Below are 25,511 nucleotides of genomic sequence, written 5' to 3'. Positions count from 1 at the left end.
GTCTCAATGCCTGGTGTACCAAAGAAATCGGGGGCATGTGGTCTGGGGAACAGCTCTGGCCACATAATCTCCCATATGGCTTTTCAGGAATTTGCTTCTAAGTCAATAGTAGCCACCAACAGAAATATTCAGATTATTATTGTATATTTACGTTCATCAAATGGGTGGAGGGAGCTCCCACCAACAGAAATAATCAGATTATTAATTATTGTGTATTTGCATTCATCAAGGGGGTAGGAGGAGCATGGGGAAGTCAAAGGACAATCAATCGTGTGGAGTCAGTGTTCTCCTTCCATGTAGTAGGGGGCTGTTCGTTTGTTTCCCAGCCGTTCAGATTCAAAATACCACACAGAAACTGTATTAATCAAAACATTGTTTGGTCAATCACTTAAGTGTATTGTTAGCTAGGTCTTATATCCTAACTAATAATCCATCTCCATCAATCTGTGCATCATCACAAGGATGTAGCCTACTGGCAAAGTTTCGGCTGGCTACAGAGAAGGTGTCAGTCTCCTGTGGCGGCTACATGGCTTCTCTCTGACTCTGCCTACTTTCTCTCAGCATTTAGTTTAGTTTTCCCCAAGTTCTATTCTGCCTTATCACGGGCCAAAGCAGCTTCTTTATTCATTAACCAATAAAAGCAACACATAGACAGAAGGACCTCCCACACCACTTCTATCTTTATGTGTGGGATTAGGAACAGAATTTAGGTACAAGTGCCATTACTTGCTGAACTATCTTGCCAGCCCTGTTTTTTTTTTAAGTCATATATCTGCATGTGCTCGATTCAATCCAAATAACTTCAAAAGTACTCTGTACATTCTAGAAGTGTACCATTGCAGTGTTAAGAAACTCATTAACAATGCCAAGCAAAATAGATCTCACTGCTTTGCGAGTTGGACAAGAGCTCAAGGCTTGGGCAAATGAATGACATACTGTGGAAATGAATGTGCAAACACTTTTCAGAAGGACTCAAAGTCTCTATCAGCATGCTGCAACCCTAGGGAACTATTTCCCACTCCAGACATGTGCATGCAATTGGGAAGGAGCCTTAGAACCTCTGACTTTTCATTCTAGGCTTTGGTATTCCTCAGGAGCCTTAGAACCTCTCTGACTCTTCATTCTAGGCTTTGGCACTCAGAAGGAACCTTAGAACCTCTGACTCTTCATTCTAGGCTTTGGTCCTCAGAAGGAACCTTAGAACCTCTCTGACTCCTCATTCCAGGCTTTGGTACTCAGAAGGAGCCTTAGAACCTCTGACTCTTCATTCTAGGCTTTGGTATTCTGCAAGACAAATGAAGCTGTTTCTAGAAACAGGAAAACGTGAACCAAAAGGGGTCAGCATTATGTGTTGAACTGTTTTCTTGTTCTAATTCTTATCCTGGCGGCTTAGCCAAAGAATGCTTTCCAATTAAAGTGGCCACCACCTCAACAGAACAAGCCAAGCCAGAGAGCAGATCGGTAAGGTCTTTTCATTAATATTTATTTAGGTGTTTGCCTTTACCATTTTATGACACTCATTCTGATGCCAATTTTTTTCACATTCAAGGAAAGCTCATTTTGTGTGTGTGCCTCTAGACATGGGACATAGAGCAGCCTCTGCCCCCACAAACCCTATTTTCTAGAAGGAGGGCAAGGCAGATTTTTTAAAATGCACCATACATAGAAGAAATTTAAAAATTTTAAAATCCTTTGGTCATGAGCAGAAGAGGGTGGGGCTAAGCCAAGGAGAGGAGGGATGGACGGAAGGAAGGAGAGAGGTCAGAAGAAGGTGTGAATGGGAAGCTGGGGTTAGCTCAGAAAAAAAAAAGATTGGCCTTAAATCATAACATTATAGTCTGTGGCTGTGATGGTTAATTAGATCTTTTTGGCACTAGTAACACAGGTAATTAAAACCCAACACAAATTATTTGTGTTCATGCTTGCCTAATCAGCATCCATCAGTTATATGATGTTATCACAGTATCTCTACAGGGTTTCTCTCTGTAGCCCTAGCTGTGCTGGAACTTGCTTCGTAGAGCAGGTTGACCTCAAACTCACCGACACTAGCCTGCCTCCTGCCTCCCAGTGCTAGGATTAAAGGTGTGCACCACCACTCTGGGCATGTTATCAGGGTATTATAAACACGTTTTTTGAGATATTTTTTAAATGTAGCAAGCTGGCTTTGGATTTGCAATTCTCCTGCCTCATCCCCTCAAGTCCTGGCATGTACTGCCACACCTTTAACGATCCTTCAAAGACATTTCGATCTGAAATTATGATTTCCATTTTGTCGCCCCAAACAACCAAGTTAACTTGGCATATATATGGCCAGTTCGCCCTCATTTAAACAGATTAAACATGGTCAGCTGAACCACGAATCCCAAGATGAAAAATGCCATGTAACACTGGTTTCCTTTATCCGAAGATGGCCAACGCCAAATATCAACTGTACACCAGGAACGAGGATAAAGGAGACATGGATATTTGAAATGGCCCAATGTTAAGAGGCTTCAAGGCTGAAGTGATAGGTGTCAATGGCTGTAAACCACAGATCAGATCATAGGCACTCACCTATAGGCAATCACCTGACTCCATCTTCCCCCATGGTTGCTTGACCCTCTTTTGTAATGAACAATAACCTCTCAAAAGAAGCACATTCATTCTCTTCTTCTGCCCTACATAGGAGACCTGTTCCCAAATGTAACGCAGTTCAGTTTAAATGCTACACACCCTTGATTTTTAAGTCCGTGGGCATAAAACCTGAAGTCATCAAGAAAGCTAACTATACCACTGAAGTGTGAGTTTCCTGACAGCTTACTCTAATAAAGCAGCGCTGGAGCAAGAGTGGTAAAGTGGCACTGGAGAACCCGATCCTCGTCTGGAGAACCGCTCACCTTCAACAAACATACACTGTAATGTTTTCTTTTTTTGCTGTGTCCCTAGTACACCCCAATGCGGAGGCAGCACCGTCTTACAAGGAAAAAGAAGAAAGGTTATTTCATTTGACACAACATAAAATGATTCTCTGTTGAATAACCTTAAACACAAGGGCATACTTTTCTATCAGAGAGGTTTCTCTAGTTCATTTGTAAAAGAGAAACAAGAAAACTACCACGTTAAAAGCATAGCAACCTTGGTTTAAGTCCCATGTAATGAGGACTCCTGGGTAGGCTGGAACACATCACCCAAATGACCGTCAGGTACCCTTCCCCTCTTGGTCCCTTCTACATGACAGCTTGTGAGGACTGGCAACTTTGAGACATCTGAACAGAGGGACTTAAAGCTGAGGCTCTAAGGACACTGAAGGTCCATGAATACAGGCTCAGCCCAGGGTGAACCCGTGATACTATAAGCAACCTGCTCCACCTCTGAAGAAAGAATAAACAGCTTTGAAGCAGAGCCGAAAGTTTCCATGGCAACCAAATCCACAGTGCACCGCTGTTTTAGAGGCTTAGACCTAGGTATCGGGGGATGCAGGAATTTTGCTAAGTCTTCATAACTACAATTACTATGTCAGCCGATCTGCTTGTTGACCCGGTAACTGTGTACGGCTGCGCTGGCCAGACAGGAGACAGATGATTAAGGTTGGACTTTGAGTCCCAGGAGACAGAAATGGAAGAATCTGGTCCCAGCACTGAGTACACCATCCCCTTAACCACAGAGAAGCAAGATGACTCGGTACTGAGGAGAAGCTGTTCCAGAGAAGACCGACCTAACAAATGATTTACTGTCAATTATCAGAATCGGCTGGGAAAAGTAGAATATCCCCCCACCCCCCAACGAGCCATCTACAAGAAAAGAACAGCTTTTTAAGTGCATAAAAAAAAAAAAAACAGGCCAGGCGGTGGTGGCACACACCCTTGATCCCAGCACTCAGGAGGCAGAGGCAGGCGAATCTCTGAGTTCAAAGCCAGCCTGGTCTACAGAGCTAGTTCCACGACAGCTAGGGCTATACAGAGAAATCCTGTCTTGGAAAAACTGAAAAACAAACAAAAGAATCAGTCTTATGTGAAAAAAGTGTTGGTATGCAGAGTCATGCGGGGCAGGAATAAAAGCTACCAGGTAATAGAAGTATACCCCAGAACAGGGGCAGTGGAAGCAACTGCCCATTGGCAGCTGAGGACTGCCAGGGGTGGGGACCCAGATCAAAGGGGAGGCAGGGAACCAGTGAGGGGCGGGCGCACACAAAACCATCTGGAGGCAAGGTTACGAGGCGTTACAGGCTAAGCACAGAGCTGGGGCTTCATGTACAGGGGCCACAGAAGGGTGAAGGAAGAGCCCATGAAAGATGGAGCAGCTCTATCAGAAAGTTAGTACAGGAAAACTGGAAGACAGTTACGTTTTATCAAGGAAGAATATTTCAAGGTGCAACAGAAGATATCGATGTATGTATGAGCAGAAATCTCTGCTCGGCACCGCATGTGTGTCACTTAATAAAAACCTAAGTGACAGAGAGCGGCATCTAAATTTACTCCTGGACTACTCTGACACGGCTAAGACAACAGCCTATGTAAAGGGCTATTTATAACAGGTGTGACACACTAGGAGTACTCAGTAAACATCCACAATAACTACATACAGATGACGAGGACTAAGGGGGGGGGGGCCGAGAAGCTAACCAGTGGCAAGGCTGTGGGATAAATCATCACCAACTAAAAAAGTATTAAGAAATTATCGAAATAGCCAGGTCATTTCTAATTTTGAGGAAAAAAAAATCACTTATTGGAAACTATATTTGGTAGCCTCTTTCATCCTGCAAAAGCAAAAGAAGGACAACTGTACAGATCTCATTAGATAGGTGAGTTCATCGGCCATGAAGCAGGCTCAGTGCAGTATCAGCTATCCAGAGATTAGAAAGAGCTTAGCCAGCAAAGCAAGCTAAAACAAGGGATGAGACTGGCCCTGGACGTTCATACATGTTTCCTGCTTTGCATCACTGCAGTTGAACTGGAGAGCTGCCAACGCAGCAAGCAGAGGCATGTGTCCTTGAATGGCAATTTTCTCAGCACCCTTTATCCCTAGTAACAAAGTCATGGCAGACCCGTGGCACTAGGTCTTATATGGTGAATGTGCTATATATGATTTTATATGCTAAGGATAAATCAATAGATGCTCTAGAGTTAACTGCAACGTGATATAATCAACAAAAATCTAAGCTGAAATGCTAAAAACTTGACCAATCTAGCATGCCAGACTAAAACATTTCATGGTCATAACAAAAGCAATTAAATGGTTATGGGGGGAGAAAAATTCAACATGGACAGACACCTAGGGCATAAAAATCTATTTTCACGATTGTAGAAGGTAGGTAAAACCTGAAAAGACCGGGTATTCACTGAACATTACATCTTTAGACACAGGCCACTCACTCATCAGATTATAAGCATCTTAACCTGTCACCTTCTGAGAACATAAAAATGGCTCTCTGACAGGACCAGTGGAACACTGGCTTCCTCACCGAGTGCCAGGTGATGGGTGGGGACAGCTGCAGAAGCCAGGGCATCAAGGAGAACAATGTCAGAGCACAAGGGCCACAGGGAACTCAATGCAAAGGGGCAGCACAGGTCAGTTTAGCTTCGGCTACCCTTCAGGGTTCCCTGGGTCTGAAGGGGCCTAGGGTCTACCTGCAGCAGTGGGTTCTCAACCTTCCGAATGCTGCGACCCTTTAACACAGTTCCTCATATTGCGGTGACACCCTGACACACACCATAAAACTAGTTTTGTTGCTACTTCATAACTGTAATCCTGCTGCTGTTATGAATGGTAATGTAAATATCTATGCGTCCCAGTGGTCTTTGGTGACCCCTGTGAAAGGGCCCTCTGAGTCCCGAAGGGTCACAACCCACACGTTGAGAACCACGGATCTAAAGCATTGTTTCCACAGAAGGCTCAGGACGCTGCACCCTCAACCTTCCAGAGGCAGGTTTTGTACTGAAACTGCATGCGCTTTTAATTGCAAGCCCGGGTGAGGCACATGTCAGTTTGGTGCTAAAATACAGTGTGTGATTCTGAGGAAACCATGCCACAAGACCCTTAGACACAAGGGTCCTTCAAGACCCAGTCTGAAGAGAAGGACTGAAGCCTACAACATGATCTACAGCCAGGCAGGGGCTTTCAAGCAGGCTTCCTCTGAGCATCCTCTGGGCACCACAGCCGGGAATGAGAACCGTCCAAAGTTCTGCTGCCGAGTACCAATCCACCTTGGGCAAGTTCCTCAGCCTCCCCACAAAAGGTTAGCGCACCTGAAATGCAGGCCAAACATCTGGTGTTGTAGAAAACGAATACGTGAATTCATATGGAGAGCTTCTGACACTTCCTGGTTGCGGCGTTCTGCAACTGGCTGTTGTGGATCTTTCTGTTCTGTTTCGGGGACAGGGTTTTGCTATGTGTATGGCCCAGGTTGGCTTCAAACTTGGAACTGGCTGTGATTTATCACACTGATGCTGCCCCATCGTTAGTCCCACCAAGGAAAGCGGGGCTCCAAACCGTGTTTCGAGGTTTCTTCTACCTGAGACCCTCCAGTTCTCCCCACCCTCACCCCCACCGTTCATCTGAACCTGAAGAAGGGTGGTAGGAAAGCCCTGCTTCCCTGTAGTGTACACAACCCTGACTGACCGTGCTGTCCCACCCCCACTCCAGACATGACTGAGCACTAAAAGCATCGACGTGGTAAGCACCACACAAATAACCCAAGAAAAGCAACTCTTGTTTCCTTTCCAAACAGAAGGGAGTTTCCTAGATTACTAATTAGATTTCACTTGCACCTTAAGAAAAAAACTCATCCTGCCTCAGGAGCTTTTCCTGCCCTTAGGACAGGCTGCCTGGCCTGCCTCAAGCAAACAGCAACTGCAAACCTTCAGAGATGAGTCCTGCCACTGCCTGGCTTTCCATCTCTCTGGGGCTGGGGAGTAAACTTCTTTCTCCTCAACTTTTCTAGGGGGGCGGAAAGCAGCTGCTGCCACTTAAGGGGAGGAGACCGCAACACAAAAACCCTTTCACTGGCAAATTTCTCAACTCCCCAACAGGCCTCCCACCAGTATCTCCTCTTAAGTTCTTGTCACCAGAAATATTAGACGCAGTTTCAATGAGGGGAACTGCTCCCCACGGCAGTCAGCACCCTACCCGGGGCCGCTTGGCTCTTTCCACTGTGCCGATTCTGCAGTTAACCACACCACCAAGGGCCACCCAGCTCCCAGCCACTTCAGCAGATTCTGCCGTCGTGGCCCAGGAGGATCCTCCTCATTGTGGCCTGCCAGGAGGCCTAGCATGTAGGCACAACAGACCGCATTAAGTTAGGGAAAGACATTCTTAAAACCGCAACCAGTAACTACATAATATCAACGTATTCAGAGGTCCAGAACATTCTCCCTCTCAATGAGGTTGGCCTGGACTAGAATTCTTTCTGCTTTCACCGCAGAAATGTACTCACCCAGTGTTCACATCACAGTGGAAGGCCACGGGTCAACCTCCAGAGGAACAATAACAAAATCAGTGACTAAGACGTTCCTATAAAGAGAACACCACCCCATTTCCCCGTAAGAGAAAGGCAGTCCGGTACTCAGGAGTGGAAGCCTGTGGTCTCAGTGAGACCCTGTATCAAATTTGAAAGTAGTTAAAGGTCCGAGAATACTTGTCTAGCATCTGTTGGGGGGGAGGGGGAGCGAGGGATGGGACGGGCGCATGAAGTGGGGGGGGCGACCACAACCGTCACTTCCCAGCCCACATCTCTTGGATGAGGATTTCTCTTGTCACAACAGTTAGAGGTCCACATGAACTCATTCCAACCTGTCCATGGAGACATAAATTTCAATTCTGGAAAAACAACTGAGAGTCTACAAGTTAACACAGCATTAATAAGCTTTCAATTTGCTCTGATCTTAATTAAAAAATAGGGGTTCCCCAATGATGCAGTTAGAACTAGGAGCACTCCAGTGACAACCCAACACTGAACCAAACTACTCCAGGACGAAGAGGGATTGTATCCACAGGTATCCAGTTACCCCACCCACCCTGGGGAACAGACTCGCCGAAACACTGCTTTCAACCCAAATGTCCACTAACAATTAAGAAAGAAAAAAATGGGCTGAGCATTTCTGCAGACTGGCTTAGCTTTCAAAACAAGAAAAGAATGGAAGATCCTAGACCTCAGGCAGTAACAGACATGGTAGGGGAAAGGAGAGCTAGACAATTTATTCCAGAAATGTACAAAAAAAAGGGAGCTGCTTCTTTTGTTTCTTATCAAAGCTTACAACAAAGCAAAAAAAAAAAGTGGGGGGGGGAGGAGAAGAGTATAATGTCGATGAACCAAAATCTAAACATGAACTCAGACATGCCTCAAAGATACCCCATGAATCATTTCTAGTAATCTCTCTTTAGAATCATCAGCAAGGATAGAGTGTGTGTGTGTGTGTGTGTGTGTGTGTGTGTGTGTGTGTGTGTGTGTGTACTGGTGGGCATGTGCATGCTGGTGCACTAGGAGCTAGAGTCAAGTTTTTCCTCAATCCTCTTCACCCTGATCCATGTGAACACAGGCACATACATATGCAGATGTGTATGTACAAGCATGTGTAGGAGGCCATTGGGTGTGGTCCTCAATCTACCTTTGTTTTTTTTAAACATCTATTTATTTGGTCGGGGGAGAAGAGAACCATCCTAGAGTACCCACATGGAGGAGGTCGAAGGACACCTTACAGGGCTCTGTTCTCTCTGTCTACCAGTGAGTTCCAATGAGTTTCAAGGCGCTGCCATCTCTGCCCCACCCTGGCACTGGGCTAGGAGCCAGCCCCGCCCTGATTGGACTGACCTGCATGGGTGCTGGGGATGCAAAGTCAAGTCTAAGTGGCACAGACTTTCCCTACTTGCCACTTTCCCAGTCCCTTCGCTGGTTTCAAAAGCCGTAATTAGAGCCCTGCAAATTGGCACTTGGAGAGGACTGGCTTTCCAAGTAGCTTTTCCACGCAAGGCTCTACCCTTGCAAACCTCAGGGGGCAGAGTGGTCATGAAGATGAGGATCCCTGAGAGCAGCTGAGCCCCAGAAGCTGCTCAGAAAAACATACAGGGAGAACAGACAGACACGCGGCTGTCACCCCCACGCTGCAACTACAGATTACCTCCCTGCAAAGCAATTAGCAAAATATGTATGAAACTCACAGCTAATAGGATTGTGTATGTGGGAACAAACTTTAGGTAGACCATAGAATTTTTTTTTTTTATTACTGTCTTTGTGGGTGCTTGAAACTGAAGCAGATAAAAAGAGGAATCTTAAACAGAGCAAAAATTCAAGTCAGGCAGCGACACTCTTCTCTGGCCTGTGAGAAGTACATAAAGATATGCATACTTGGTGGTTTTGAAATGGTTAAGCCTCCACAAAAATCTGGTTCGGTTACTAAAGCAGCATGAGCAGTTGAACGCCAAAGGCAAGAAGCAGACTGATAAGTAGACAGGATCTTCATCTCCAGAGCCAAAACCAGCTGTCCTACTTAGGGTCTCCGCTGCTGTGATAAAACACTGACCAAAGGCAACTCGGCAATAGGATTTGCTACATCTTCCACTTCCAGGGCACTCTCCATCAGTGAAGGAAGTCGGAGCAGGAACCTGGAGCGAGGAACTGAGGGAGAGACCATGTAGGAACACCACTGCTCTTGCTCGAAAGACCAGGTAGGAAGGAACATGCTCGAGCTTGGGAGACCATGTAGGAACACTGTCCGGAGTGGCTTCCTGTGACTGGCTCAGCCTACTTTGTTACACAACTCAGGACCACCTGCATTGCAGTAGCCACACCCACAGTGGGTGTGGCTCTCCCACATCTATCAACAGTCCAGAAAATGGACCCACAGATATAGGCCAATCAGATGGTCCCACAGATATACGCACAGGCCAATCAGATGGAGGCATATCTTCAATGGCAGGTCCCTCATCCCAGGTGGCTCTAGCTGGTGTCAAGGTGACAGAAACTAACCAGCACGGTGGCCCCCGCATAGGTCCTGATCACTCAGTGAAACATCAAATGCACCAACGTTAGAGGAAGTAAACGCAGTGGAAATGGGCCAGGAGCCAAGGGCTAGCCTGACTTCGGCCATTCTGCCTCCAGTTGACTTGCATTTTGGGACTGTCTTCTGTGAGGTTCCCAGGCTTCCCCAATTGCCCCTACTTTTCTTCAGTAGACAGGAATCTTTTTCTACTTCTATACTGGACAAATTAAAAAAGAAATCAGCTTGCTAATGTTAGCTGTGTGTATGTGTTTACGGTGCGCATGTGCGTGCACACGGACGCAGGTACAAGTACAACTGTGTACGCGTGCATGTAGAGGCCACTGGGTGTGCTTCTCAATCTCTCTCTACTTTATTTTCTTATTTTAACATGTGTTTATTTTGGAGAGAGAAGAGGAACCACGCTACAGTACCCACACGGAGGTCAGACGACAACGGACAGGCATTAGTACTCTCCTACCATGAGACCCAGGGACTGAACTCCGGTTGTTAGGCGTGGTGCAGAGCCCTTACCTATGAGACACCTTGCAGGAATTCATCTTATTTGGGGGAAGTGGGTGCAGGGTCTCTCACTGAACCTGGAGTCCACCACTTGGCTAGGCTGGCCAGAGAAAGCGCTCTACCTGAATCTGTCTCCTGAGGACTAGGGTTACAGACAAAGGCTCCCACACCCTGCTGTTTGTTTGTTTGTTTGTTTGGTTGGTTGGGTTTTGTTTTGTTTTGTTTTTCCAGACAGGGTTTTGCTGTAACTTTGGAGTCAGTCCTGGAACGAGCTCTTATAGACCAGGCTGGCCTCGAACTCACAGAGATCTACCTGCCTCTGCCTCCCGAGTGCTGGAATTAAAGGTGTGTGCCACCACTGCCCGGCTTCCACATCCAGCTTTTTAACAAGGCTGTTGGGAATTCAAAGTCAAGGCCTCATGCTTACATATCAAACAATTTACCCCATATCCTTACTGTCAGCATTTCTACACATAAAATACGCATATTTTTCCTGAAGAAAATGAACACTTAATACCAACTGTCCTATCTAGAAATCTACAGAGTAACTAGGTCAGATAATTTTACCGCCCAACTTACATCTTTAAATACGGTGGTCCAAATGTCTAACTAGTGCATCACTCAGACGACTTCAGAAGCATAACCACGTATCTATCCCACAGGGAGAATACGCCTTTGTAGAACAAGAGGCACTGAATAATGACTTAGAAAGTCCCAGCTTTTCTCATACCTTAAAATATCACTATAGACACAGATAAGAGTCTCCCACACACTAACCAACCTCACCACCCAGAATCCCTGTACCTCCCCGACCTTCCCTAAAATACCACTAAATTATCACTGGAAAAACTCAGGCCCCTCCTTGCGGCTGCAAGGCTACTATGGACCTATTTCAGGATGTCATCCTGTTTGTCTAGCTGTCTCCTCCTGCTCCCCATTTGGCAGCAGGGACAACTCCATTCCTTATGGGTGTAAAATACCAGTTTCTTCATGGTCCTTTAGAAACACCAATAAAAGCTATTTTCACCAAAAAAAAAAAAATCCCCCCAAAAAACAAAAAAAAAAAAAAACAGCCAAAAGGCAGTGTTCATAATGTAAGTCACGAAGAGATGAAGAAAATGCAAATTAGGGCTCAAATTATATTTTCTGACTCAACTTTAACTTCTAACAGCTCCTTATAGGCTTTGAAATTTATGTTGAAAGGAGAAAAAAAAAAGAGAGAAAGGAGGTAAGAATAACTGTTCCTGGGTGGGAAATTTACAGGAAAGCCATTCATTTCGGCCTTAAATTATGAGTGTTTTTCTATATCATTACCAGACCAGAAATTCTAATTTCCATTGGATAGGAGGACACGCACACACCCAAAAATGAGTCTATTTTTCAGAAAACTGTTTACCAACACTATCGATTATGCCATTTTCCTCTGTCTTTAACTAATCCTGAGAAGTCTGCATGAGTGATGCTACTGAAATATAATCAATTAGGGGAAAACCCCTTGAATTAATAGAAAACATAATTTTAAAAAAAAGCCTGTATTTCCGCACGCTGTGTACCCTTAGATGGCAGTATAAGTTCTAGGGTGAATTATGGCTAAAAACATCAACAAATGCCCATAGGATATTAGCCATAATACCAATCTTTACCATAACAGTCTTTAATATAACAAAGGTCCCTTTAGAATGGATGATCAGATGTGGAATTCCCCTCTGTACGCTGTAAATGTTTTATTATCACTGGTTAATAAAGAAGCTGCTTTGGCCTATAGCAGGACAGAATAGAGCTAGGCGGGGAAAACTAAACTGAATGCTGGGAGAAAGAAAGCAGGGTCAGGAAGACGCCACGTAGCTGCAGAAGAGAGATGCTGGAACATTACCGGTAGGCCACAGCCTCGTGGTGATACATATAGATTAATAGAAATGGGTTAATTTAAGATATAAGAGATAGCTAGGAATATGCCTAGGTCATTGGTCAAGCAGTGTTATAATTAATATAGTTTCTGTGTGATTATTCAGGTCAGGGTGGCCGGGAAACGAAAGTGCAGTCTCCGATGACATAGATCTGTGAACTGAGGCCCACCTAGCCCCAACTGGTGCTAGAACTTCTAGTTTCCCTTTGTTTAGCATACTCAGGGGGCAAGGTAGTCAGAGCTAAGGACTTCCTCAATTTACCAACTTATTACAGTACTGTTTACTGGACAGTTTCTGTACACTGGTCACTTTGGGCTAGATGGTGGCAGAAAATGCCTGCCCTATAAAGCTCATACCCCATTAGAACACTGACTTGTACAGAATATGTGCACCCAGAGAAAACCAGTACATACTAAAGAATTGGCTGTTCTGGAGATTCCAGTTTTAGAGCTGTATTCTGGGAAAAAGCATATTGTAGCAAAAAAAAACTGCTACCATTTCTAAAAGAAATATGAATAAATTCAACATATTACCTTACAACTTTCACACATAAGCCTTGAGGATATGCCAGGCCTAGCATGCAGAATTTACTAGGGTCAATGCCCATAACATTAAAAAAAAAAAAGTATAGCAACAAAAAATAAATAAATAAAAGAAACTGAATGTCTTCATCTTATAAATAAAAAGCACTTTAAGAAGTGTTTCACATGTCCAAGATCATGACTGAAAGAGGCAGCTGCAAGCCAGGTCTCCCCAGTTCAAAAGTCCCCTACCCGACAATGGCCTCCCAAATCCCGGAGGGGGTAAAACAGATGCTAAAGAAGTTTTCGCACATAAAAGTCTGGGTACATTGCATAATTTTGCAGGTGTGCAACACCCCCTAGATGGCATGCCAAATGGTGTTGATGTTACTGTACCAGCATGCAACCCTAACACCATGTAACACCTTAACCAGAATCCTCATCAAAGTTACTACAAAACCACAATGATGATCTTGATAATAGAGTACAAACTTAAGAGATCAGTATCAGTGGTAACGATTTCAATTTTCTTTTGCTCCTCTTATGTACATTTAATCCTTCAGTTCCTCATAGATCTTCAGGGCCCGAAAGGACAGAAACACATCTATGTACTTCACTGCTGAGCCCTAACAGAAACCAACTAGGAATTATGAAGCGGAGACGCGAGGAGATAGGAGGAAGAATAGCCAATGAAAGCGATAATGGTACTTGCCTGTTACTTCATCTATCCTGAAGACACCAACACCAGAACCATCTCTAATGGAATAGCGGATCTCTCCATCTCTCCCAGTGTCCTCATCATGAGCCGACACGGTCATTACTGAGGAGCCAATAGGGACATCTTCTTTCACGACGCTCTTCTCCACGAAGCTGGAAAACACTGGCGAGTGCAAGTTCTCATTCATGTCAATGACCTCAACTTCCACGTAGCACGTGGAAGACAGAGACACTGGCTTCCCTTTATCTTTGGCCCTTACGGTGAGATTATATACTTGCTTCTTCTCAAAGTCCAGCTGCTGGACAATTCTAACCGCTCCACTGAGTTTATCCACATCAAAGTGGCCTTCTCCGTGGTCCAGGAGACTGTATCTCACCTGACTGGACTGACCGACGTCAGGATCATAGGCTTCTAGCCACATGATTATGGTTCCTTCCGGCAAATCTTCTCGAACTTTCACAGAGTAACTAGGTGGAATGAACTTAGGTGGGTTGTCATTAACGTCCTCTAGGGACACTTTCAGAAGCACGGTGGAAAACAACCGAGGTTCTTCCGTGGCTTGGTCCCTGGCTTCAATCTTCAAGTAATGCACAGGCTGCACCTCACGATCCAAAGGCCGGATGATTTTCACCACGCCAGTCGCGCTGTCGATTGAAAACTTATCTGTGTCTGTGAGAATGGAGTACCTCACATGTCCACTGGGGCCCAGATCTTTATCGGTGGCTTCCACCTGGATGATGTCGCTATTGATCCCCTTGTCTTCGCTCACTTCGACGAAGTAGCTCTCCTGTAAAAACTCAGGCGGATTATCATTGGCGTCCAGAACCGTGACATCCAGAAGACGCCACGCGGCCCTCTGTGGTATACCAAGGTCATACACGGTAATATTCAGGGTGTATTTGTCTGTTACTTCACGGTCAAGTGGAGACAAGACTTTCAGCATGCCTGTTTCCATGTCAATAATAAAGCAACTGTCGTCATTTCCTCCAGAGATGGCGTAGACAAGCTTTCCATTGAAGCCAGAGTCTAGGTCAGTAGCGTTCATGAAAACTATGTTGGCACCCACAGGGAGGTTCTCCTTTACCTCAATTCCAGTCGGAAGAGTACTCCTAAACTGTGGGGCATGGGCGTTGACAGAGTGAGAATCAAAGAAAATATCCTCCGCCTCCTCCTGGCTGTGTAATTTATTTGCCTGCAGAAGCTTCTCTGCCAGCATTTTGGCAACGCCGGTCTCTTCACACCGCAAGTTGACTGGCTTGCGACTGGCAGCCACCGTTAGGTTGATGTACAATGGTGTGGCAAAATTTTCTCCATCGGTAGCTGTAATTCTCAAACTGTGAAAAGAAACCTTCGCGCCCAAGCCTTCCAAGAGCGAGTGTTTTAATGACAGTACCCCAGAGCTGGGGTTTAAGTCAAACAAACCCAGCTCATTTCCAGCCTCAATCTGGTAGCGCACCAACTGAAGCTCGTCGGCATCAATAGCAGAAACGGTAGTTATCTGCTCCCCGACGCCTAGGTCTCTGGGAATTGTCCCTTCACAGTTAATCTTCTCAAACAAGGGGGTGTTGTCATTCAGATTATTGAGAGTAATCGTGGCGAGGACCTCAACTTCCCGGCGGTACGGCAAGCCCCAGTCGGAAGCGCGAATCCTTAGCGTGTAAACTCGAGGCATCAGTTCATAGTCGAGGTTCTCCGAAGTACTCACAGCACCGGAGAAGTGGTCAATGACGAATGGCACGTGATTCAGGTTTGCTATACTGTAGGTCACGTAGCCGTGCTCGCCCTCATCGGGGTCTACTGCGCTGACCCTCATCACGGTAGTACCGATGGGTGCGTTCTCATCGAAGGAGGCTTTGTATGTGGTCTGTGTAAACTCAGGGGGGTTGCTGTTTGTGCCTATGACTTTCACCAGGACTTTGGTGGAAGCTTTTCTGTCACTTGTTGTCACTTCGAATTCAAAGTGGGGCGTATGCTGCCTTTTAATTGGTTCTAAAATGGAAATGAGGCCTGTGTTGTGATTTAAACTGAATTTTGTTTTTGCAGGGGTACTCTTAAAGACATACCTCAGATGGGAATAGCTAGGGATGGCTTTGATTAAGACCACGGGTGTATGTGGAGGAGCGAATTCACTGATCTCAGCTCTGTAAACATCCATTTCAAACTTTACCGGCCCAGCTCTGAACTGTGGAGAAACGACATGAATGACTTTCACTGGGGAAAACTGGGGAGGAGTCCCTTTGTCTTTAGCCTGTAGTGTCAGATTGAAGCCGTAAGGATGACTGTCCCAATCGATGCCCCCGATGGCTTTGACTTTGAATGCTTTACTCCCTGGGAAAGACCTCACTGTTTTAAACTGCTGCAGAAGGTCGCCAGCCACAATGCTTAGAGATGCTATCTCCCCGTTGGCACCCTGATCACAGTCCTCCACAGTGACAATGGCATATGTTGGGTCCTTGTCCAGCTCAGAGGGCGATAACGTCACAGCTGTTATCGCGGGAGCACACTCGTTGGCCTGTTCCACGTGAACCGTCAGCTTGGCCATGCTGCTGATCCCACTGCTACCGTACAATTTCATGCCCCGGTCCACAGCCAGGATCTCCAGCTCATAGAGCCGGGTCTCTAGGAAATCGAGCCTGCCAGTCAAGACGACCACGCCGCTCGTTGGGTGGATAGCAAACATGTCGGTTCGGTCTTTGAAACTGTAGTAAAATTCCCCGTTGGTTCCGATATCCGCATCCGTGGCACTAACCCTCGCAATACTGGTCCTTATGGCTGTGTTTTCAGGCAGAGATACGCTGTAAGAGGTGGGCGAGAAGAGCGGCCGTAGGTCGTTTGTATCCAGCACTTGCACCCTGACCTTGGCTCGGGCCTCAGCATTGGTGTTCCTTTCAACCGCTTTGATTATCAGTGTGTAGTGGTCTCTCACTTCTCGATTCAGGATAGCTGTATTTCCTCCTTTGGTCCTTATTCTTAGAAAGCAAAAGTCTCCAAGAACATACTCTTCAGCTTTGAAGAGGTTTTCGCTGTCCCCTGAGATGATTTTGTACCGCACGTCCCACGAGGGGTCTGAGATGTAGATGCCCATCTTCCTAGGGTGGCCAACGTAGGTTTTCGCGGCAGAGTTTTCGTGCACAGTGACGTTGTACTGCAAGTGTGTAAACTGGAGAGAAGGGGTCGGCTCAAGTCTGTGGCTTCCATCACTATCTCCAAAATGCTGGAGGAAGAGGAGCAGAAGCAGGGGCAAGGCCAAGGGTCTCCCCATGGTTTAATTCTTGGCCACCTGTAACAGGAGAAGAAGCGTTACTTGGGGAAATAAAAGAGGAGTAAGTTACAAAGTTAAGCCTTACACATGTAAGGAAGCATTTCCCACCTACACAGAATATGAGTAAATGCTTTCCAATATAAACATCCACACCGTAACAAGTCTAGAAATACGCCTGACAGCAATCTGTTTCTTGTTATTATTGCTTCCATGTGTATAAGTGTGTAAGCTTGTGAAGAGGTGTGTTATCTGTGCACAGGTAGGCAGTGCCTAAAGAAGAGGGTGTCAGGTGCCCTGGAAATAGAGTTACAGATGGTTGTTAGCTGCTATGTGGGTGTTAGGATTTGAACCCAAGAATCCAACTCCTCTGCAAGGAGCAGTGCTCTTAACCATTGGCCCATCTCTCTAGCCCTGGGTTTTATTGTTATACTTAAGTCGTCAGAGCAAACAAAACCATCAGTGTTTGAAAAGACAGGCAATGGGTACTTATATCATCTCTTACACAGCAGGAATTACATTCTTAAAATCTTATGAACTAATTTTCATGGGTGGAGGGGGGGGGGATTCTTTGGAACAGGGTTTCATGTCACCCAAGCTGGCCTCACACTCATTACGTAGCTGAGGATGGACTGGTCCTCTTGCCCCCATCTCACACGGCTAGAATGACAAGCATGTGTCACCAAGCCAGGGAAGCTTACAGACTTGCGCTGACACAGTATTGCAAACATGCAAAGCTTCTAAGAGAAAGTCCGAAACGGTGCTTTTACAGGCTCCAGTATAATGATACCTTCCAATCTCATTTCAAAATTTATCCTCAAGTTATTTCTTCATAAAAATAATTAAGTTCACTCCCTATAGCCTGTCTTTACTGTCTCATTTTGTACTATAAAACTATTTGAAGGAATTACAATAATCACTACCATCAAATTTGTGCCCAAGTAATTTCTAAACACTAACGTGAGCACATTGTAAAAGGTCACTTCATAATATGAAAACCTGAACAGGTGACAGCTCTTCCTAGGGCAAAGAAGCAAATCTCACCCTGAGCATTGCCATTTTAGCATCCCTGCTGCCAATATCCCTTGTTCAAAACCCTGAACAACCTGTTACCCAGGGGTCCCCTGTCAAAGATGAATTTTGAATACGCATCCAAGCATCGACTCCAGGGGGAAAGGAGGCAGAACTTCCGGAAGGGCAAAGGGTAACTGGGGAGGACAAGAAGGAGCCTGAACAAAAGGTGGCCTTCAATAAGTGGGAAGGTAGGCCAGGTTCAAGGGGCTGAGAGCTGCCTGGAGAACAGAGTTTCTCCCGACCAGCTGTTCTTTACCATGGCAACAAATTCATCCGGGGGGGGGGGAAATCAATGCATCTTCACAAACTCCCAGCACCGACAGCACAGCACCGAAACGCACCCTTGCAAAGTAACCCTTAAATGAATATGCATAAATTGTTAAGTGCTAGCTAAGGTGAAAGAAACAGCAGACTGGAGGGCTGGCTTGACAGCCCAGCAAAATTAGTATGGCAACATGAATTTACAGTCTCTTTAACTCAGCCTCTGCCAACTTGCCCCGTTCGTCATTGTACCAGAGTGGGAAAGGAGAGAACTGAGATGCCTAAAGCAATTAGCAGCTTAATTGATCCTGAATCGAGTTCACATTGGGCACCCTCACCTGCTGTACAACCGTCACACCTCCCTCCTCAGCAGACAAGTCAGGACACCACACCCATCTCTGACCTCCAAGGGAATGAGGACTACTGAACAGAACCAAAGCCTCTCCCAGAACGACCTCTACAAAAACCTCAATGTGCTCACCACTTCTAATATTTGAGGGAACTTGAACTTTTATTAAAAACAACCCTGTAATTTTTAACAAGACAAAAAGAGAAGTTCCATTCAGCTCAACTGCAGGCGTCAAGGTCACGCTACCCAGTACCGGCGCTTTCAGGACGGAAAGATTAAGAAAGGCAGAGATCATAATCCAAACACTAGGAATATAAAAGTACATGTTAGGAAAGTGTTTTAGAGACTATAAAAAAGAAAGATAGTCTACAGAAATGAGGCTAGCATGTTTTAGGAGACAATGCTAGTCTAGTATGCTCTACTTCACCAAGAACAATTACATCAAGATTCCACTGTAACCACTTCAGTGTTGCTTAGTTGTGTAAATAAAACACTACATAGCCATCAAAAATAAGGTGGTATTTAACATACCGATAGGTATGTAGAGATATGGACCAGCAAAACTTAACTGGACCCATTCATGTTTACCAAAGGAGGGAAGAAAAACTGTGTATGTACATGAACATGCTTCAAACCGGGAAAAATTCTTGACAGAGTCTCACAAATTCTTGACAAAACTCACACTGGTAACATCTGGGAGGAAGAGGAATAAGCAGAAAGGGGATGTATTCATTTATCCTGTACTGTATTAATTTTTAGTTTAATTTTCCTTATCACCTGCTTGCTCTTTTAATTATATAAGTCAAGTCCATCAACAAATATTTAATGGCCACCCTCCTGAGAGTCAGGGACAGCGCTGGGCAAGTGAAAGTAAACCCAACTTCCCACACCTGATGGATGATGCGCTCCCCGCTAAGACAAATAGGCTGTGAAGAGAAAAAGAGCCCAGTGGATGATGGGTAAGGGCTTCAGAAGAAGCACACAGCAAGAGACTGCACACGAGCCTGGGGAAAGTCATTTCCAAGTGTATTTCTCAAGCTTAGCATGAGTGAGATTTTTGAGAAGTAACGCCTGTGTTCCCTAGGACACTGGAATGGGAAAACAGCCGAGAGAGCCCTGGGGCTGGAGCCCAGCAGGGCAGCGACAGAGACAGGGAGAGGGAAAAAAATCACCAAGAGATTCACTGTGAAATCTTCTTAGATTTAGAGAGTGTTTCCAGAGTTTGCACACTAGCATCTCACGAGAGCAGGAGGTGAAGGAACCAGCATCGCCGTGCACTGGGATTGGTCACATTTTATGATTAGATTGGGGTTGTCATGAGGAGGACCTGTGTCATCTTCCACACATCATACAAGTGACACACATGACCTCCCAGTGCTGCTGACACTGACCTCGTCCCCACCTCTTCTGAGACACGTCCGTTTTCTCCCTGACCCACTTTTCTGTAATGATCCTCTCTGGAAGGAGACCAAAAGGTAGCCACTGTTCCTCGGGTGGAGAATGTAGCCTACAACTGAGAATTCTCTGAGGCTAATCTGTCCACTCTTACCATTTTTATATTTACTCAACCACATTTTATGGCCCTAGATTTTACTCCTAATGAAATGAGAAACTGTGGGAGGATGTGGAGCACGGCCGTGTGGTCACTGACTGCGGAAGGAGTCTCTCTGGAATCAGTGTTGAGAGATGTGGGTGGGCAGCATGGCACAAAGACAGTGGGAGGGGAGGGTATCCCCAATCCGAGGCTGCTACAATAAGACAGGAGAGAAGCCAGGGAGCTTGAACCACTACGAGAGATGCCAGAGGTAGAGAGGAGTGGTCAAACTGCATCTGTTGCAAGGTTCTCCGGTGAGCTGAAGGAGAGAGACAGAAAGGACTGAGCAAAGAGGACCGACCGACGGCATAGTTCCTAGCAGAGTGGGAGGGTAAAAGCAGGAGGCCTGGAAACAGGGTCAAGAGTTCCGATTACTACAAGATGTCCCCACTACTGCCGTGTAGAAGAGTTCTCCCAAAGCCTTCTCAAAGGCTTGGTAGCTAGCCCGTGGCACCCTTGAGAAATGATGGAACCCCAAGTGATGGGGTCTAAAAGAACAGAGGTAGGTCACTGAAGGCAAGACCTTGAAGGGGGCTATTGAGACACCCCCCCAGCTCCTTTCCCTCTCTCCCCATCCCCACCCCACCTCTCTGCTTCCTAGTCACCCCGAGGTAAACAGACCTTCTCCACAGTTTCCCACCAGGATGTCTGTGCCTTCGGGGGGGGGGGGGTGTCAAAGAACAGGGTCAAAGTGACCAAGGACAGAAATCAAGAACCATTCCTCAGCCCAAGTAGATTACCTCAGATATCCACCACAGCAGCAGACAGGTGACTACCACACGTGGCCGTGCAAATAAAGCCTTCAAGCAGGCAGCTGTGGTTTAAGTAGGAGGGTTCCCGCCTGGAGGCACTCATCTGAGAAACCATCAGGATAAGGACAGCCTTTAAAGCTAGGCAGGGCCCGGAAGCCAGACAACAAGGAGCCTTGGTGAAGACAGAGGCAGGGAGAGTGGAAGACAGAAAGGCAAAGGAGTCAAATTAGCACCTGAGGTGGCTGAGGAAACTCAGAAATAGGGACAGGGAAACAAGAAACAAGACACCAGACTCTCTGAGAGCTTGAGACCTAACATCCAGACTTGGGCACACTCAACCTATGCCAGCCGCTGCCATGATGCCCTTCCCAGCACCGCAAAGAGGTCCTGGGGGTTCCTTCCCAACTTCTCAGTCATAAGAGAAATTCCAACCGATAAACATTACAGCTGTCCTCTCCCCATGGAGTGAGCCAATCACACTGTCCCGTGGGATCCTCTCAGGATCCCCAAACCCCTCTCTTTCTCTCTCCATAACCAATTGGCGGGCGCCATAGGATGTATCACAGGCAAAGTAACTCTCTGGACCACTCTGACTAGCATTTACAACCGGTCTGTTTTCTTTAAACTCTGAATTTGCTCACAGAAAGCCACTGTAACTAGGTGAAATTACTATATACAATCACAATTTTTTTTTAAAAAAAAATCACTTTTTAGAGAATATTATTGATCCTACAGAAGTATTAATAAAGAACCGCGGCCTTGGGCTTCACGATCAAACTGTTACTCTATGCAAGAGGAACAGTTACATAGGAAGGAAGAGGACCCACATTCTGTCTAAAAAGTGTGTTATTATCTAAGTGTCACACTTAGAAAAAATAAACTCCAAAAATCATCTGAGCCCAGGGATATCCTTTGATATTTAGAAGGAGGTTGCAGGGCATGAACTCATAATTAAGTTGAAACTCCTAATTTATAGTTCACCAAAGGAGAAAAGAATGTGTACTAAGCTCAGCTTTCAAGGAAAGGAGCCTGGGGTCCCCGTAAACATCTTTAGTATAGAGTCCTAAAACTCATACATGTACATGAAAAAAAATAACTTTCCTGGTAAAATTAAACTATCCTCATAGATCTTCATGTAAAACGTCCCAAGAGCTGCAAATGCATCATCTTCTTCATGAACAGCACACAGAGACCATAAATCCTGATTTCTGTAGGATTAACCGTGTCTCCTAAAAAGAGGAACTTTTTCTGACTCTCCTGTTTTCACCAAAAATTTTAAGATTTTTATAAGCAATTCCCATGTTTCAGAGACATGGCAACAACTTAAACTCGTGAGTCCTGTTCAGCACCATGCCTTAGAGAGAGGTCACCGTCCTGACACACACCAACTGGCCATTTTTATCCTCTATGTATTAGGAAGACAATATTGAACTTTTTAAAAGACCACTGTGCATTAGATAAAATATTTAACGATCTGTAAGGTTATTTAGAAGTGAAAAGGTATCTTCCCCTCAAACTAGAAGACGGTTACCCAGTTATAACGATTGGTGGTTTCCGGAAATATTTACAATGGGGAGATCCAAAAGGCACTAAAGTTCACTTTTCTAATAAATTATGCAGGACAGTAATCATAAGGGTTTCTAGTTTGTTTTTGTTTTGTTTGTTTGTTTTCTGGTTTTTCAAGACAGGGTTTCTCTGTAGCTTTGGAGTCTGTCTAGACTCGCTCTGTAGATCAGGCTGGTCTCGAACTCACAGCGATCCACCTGCCTCAGCCTCCCGAGTGCTGGGATCAAAAGCATGCACCACCACTGCCCAGCTAAGGGCTTCTGTTCTAACAACGAAGAACTCACTAGCAGAATCTGTTTTCTGAGTATACATCAGTTTTTCTATTTTTTTAACCCATGTTCACAGAATTTTCAGTAAAGGGGGGGGGGGACCTAGAACTAGACAGGCAGCTTCCAGCTTGGTTTTTATTAAGCAATTACTTCTGGTAACTTTCTATGTTCTTCGTTTCAATTCAAGAGGCAAACAGGATGACTACTCCAGCAGGACTTTTATTTTTTTTTTAAGTATAGTACATTTATTTTTTATTTTTTTTATTTTTTATTTTTTTTAATTTATTTATTCATTAAGGATTTCTGCCTCCTCCCCGCCACCGCCTCCCACTTCCCTCCCCCTCCCCCGATCAAGTCCCTCTCCCTCATCAGCTCGGAAGAGCAATCAGGGTTCCCTGACCTGTGGGAAGTCCAAGGACCGCCCACCTCCATCCAGGTTTACTAAGTTGAGCATCCAAACTGCCTAGGCTCCCCCAAAGCCAGCACGTGCAGTAGGATCAAAAACCCACTGCCATTGTTTCCAGCAGGACTTTTAAATATTATTCTGAAAGGATCAGCAACGGATTCCAATCTGAGAACAGGCCTGACACACACAGTGCAGAACGGCCACCCTCCTCAGAATGGAAAACCAGCGTTCCCCTAATTTGCCTGTTACAAACAAACAAACAAACAAAAAAGTATATTTTTCATTTGCGGGACTGCTCAAGCGCGCATGCCTGAGTGAGTGCGTGCGTGCGTGTGTGGGGGCGCTAAGTGCACGTGACAGGATGTACGTGGAAGTCAGCGGATAAGCGTAGGGGTTAAGTTCTCTCCTACCACGTGGGCTAGGAATCGACCTCAAGGATGTCAGGCTATTTCACTGGTCCCCAAAGTAAAAGTTAAATGTGTTCTCACTCTAAGAAAGGCAAACACGGTTTTTGATGACCTGTACCTAAAATATAATTTACTATGTACATGAATCTGTGGGGACAAGGCTATTAGAACTATAAAGCCGGCTTTTCTGGCTGACGTAAGTCAAGACAGCAGGTACGGGGGCACGGTGTCTCGGCTGACACGGCATCTGTGGATTCCCCCTCTTCTTGACTGCGGCTATCCACCACGCTGATGCTGATGCTGCTCCTGCTCTGCCTGTCACACCCACGTTCCAGGACAAACTTTGCCCACAGAAACAGGCTGTTCGCCTCCTGTGATTTTAACTCCCTATCACCTAATGTGCTTCCCTCTGCAGACAGAAATAATTTACAGGATGCTGTGGAACAGTGAGCGGCAATTACCATGGCTACATCTTCCACTCCCAAATTAGCACAGCCACGGTAAGAGCCAAATTATGCTCCCTGTGCGTTCAGGTGCATGTACGGGCACCTCGCTAAATGGCAGGTCGGGAAGGGGGACGCTCCACGGAGAGTAAAGTCAAGGCGAGGGCCCCTCACCTTCCTTCCTCTCCGGGGAGAATGGGGGAGCCCCATCCTCTTTTCCCATAACCCCCTGCATCTTCCACAGCTCTAGGGCTCAGCCCTCAGCAACTCCAACCCCCAGCAATCTTCCGCTGAGCCCATAAACACTGGTTCTTCCCTGCTTAAAACTAAACGGCTCTCAACCCTGTGTTTCCTTTCAACTAACACCCTTATTTTTCTTTTATATTGGCAAGAGATCTCAATCAAAAGTGCATTCTCAGCACTTCTTTGACGTATTTTCACACTTCCTCCTCCCCCTCCCCCACCAAGCCACAGCTATCCTCAAATGCCTTACAGAAATCCTTCACGGCCTTCCTGGCAACACACGGCTTCTTCGGGCACCACAAGATAATGTCAAGGCAAATGACCTTCTGTGTTCACCTTCCCAGATGTTTTATATACACATGCATACACAAACCCACATACATACATACGTCATGCTTCATGCCACTCACCTCCCTAACCAATACCCTGCGTCCTTCCCATTGTCCACGTGCCTAAAACAGAAAAGCAATCCACAACACATTAAAAAACAAGAACCAAAAAGGCAGTGTGCACTTTCCCAATTCTCGACGGATGCTCTGTACCTTACTCACACGAGAGTACAATAAGACAAACATAACCTTCCAGCCCATCTCCCTACATACACTGCCGCCTTAAAGACCTCTTCCTCAGAGGGTCCAACAGAAACACCCCACAGCTCAGTCAGCCCTGTCCCGTCCCTAGAGAACAGTCTTCCCCAAGTGCCGTCTGCTCTAAGCGAGACTATCTTGCCACTGGTTTCCCACAGAAAGTTGCACCTTGCCCAGCGTGCTTTCCTATGTTCCAGTGCAGAGTCTTGATTTCCCCTGCCTCGCTCAAATCTGCAAGCAAAGGAATCAAACTCAAAGGAAGGGACCAGAGGACATAAAACTGAAATCTAGCCCACTCGCTCTTGGCATTAACCAACTGAGTGAAGTCGGAGAGCTGAAATACAGTCTTGACAGCCTGCTGACACACTCCCCCATCACTTCTTGCCCCTTGGCCCCTCAAGTTCAGAGTTTAGATGGCCTTTTACCGCTGTCAAATCTCCATTTATAAAACTGTCAAATCTCCATTTATAAAAATGTTACTGAGAGGATGTGTCAATTTTTGTTTCAATTTCTCAGAACTGCTTCCCCCCCCCACACACACACACACAACTGTGCCATTACCACCTGGTTCATACATGTACTTATTCAGACTTGGTATTTTAACTATGTTAGAAATACTGTTTTCAGTCAGGCAGTAGTGGCGCATGCCTTTAATCCCAGCACTAGGGAAGGCAGAGGCAGGC

General features: G+C 45.7%; 1 protein-coding gene across 10 annotated transcripts in view; it reads right to left on the bottom strand.

The window, feature by feature from the left end:
- The window catches only part of Fat1 (FAT atypical cadherin 1), a 117,035-nt gene that overhangs the window by 83,900 nt on the left and 7,624 nt on the right, over nucleotides 1-25,511 (bottom strand). For 9 of the 10 annotated variants that reach the window (XR_003378305.1, XM_026786948.1, XM_026786953.1 and 6 more), the window contains exon 2: nucleotides 13,613-16,898. Coding sequence is in view for 9 of the 10 variants with exons in the window: in XM_026786948.1 (XP_026642749.1) it covers nucleotides 13,613-16,880 (3,268 nt within the window). In the remaining variant the exon portion in view is untranslated. Of the gene's footprint in view, nucleotides 1-13,612; nucleotides 16,899-20,895; nucleotides 21,060-25,511 lie in introns of those variants that run through there. The other variant, XM_026786952.1, reaches the window with a different exon arrangement.

Source organism: Microtus ochrogaster, linkage group LG7_11 (assembly GCF_000317375.1).
Source record: "Microtus ochrogaster isolate Prairie Vole_2 linkage group LG7_11, MicOch1.0, whole genome shotgun sequence".
Taxonomy (NCBI): Eukaryota; Metazoa; Chordata; class Mammalia; order Rodentia; family Cricetidae; genus Microtus; species Microtus ochrogaster.
This window is presented reverse-complemented; position numbering and strand designations above follow the sequence as displayed.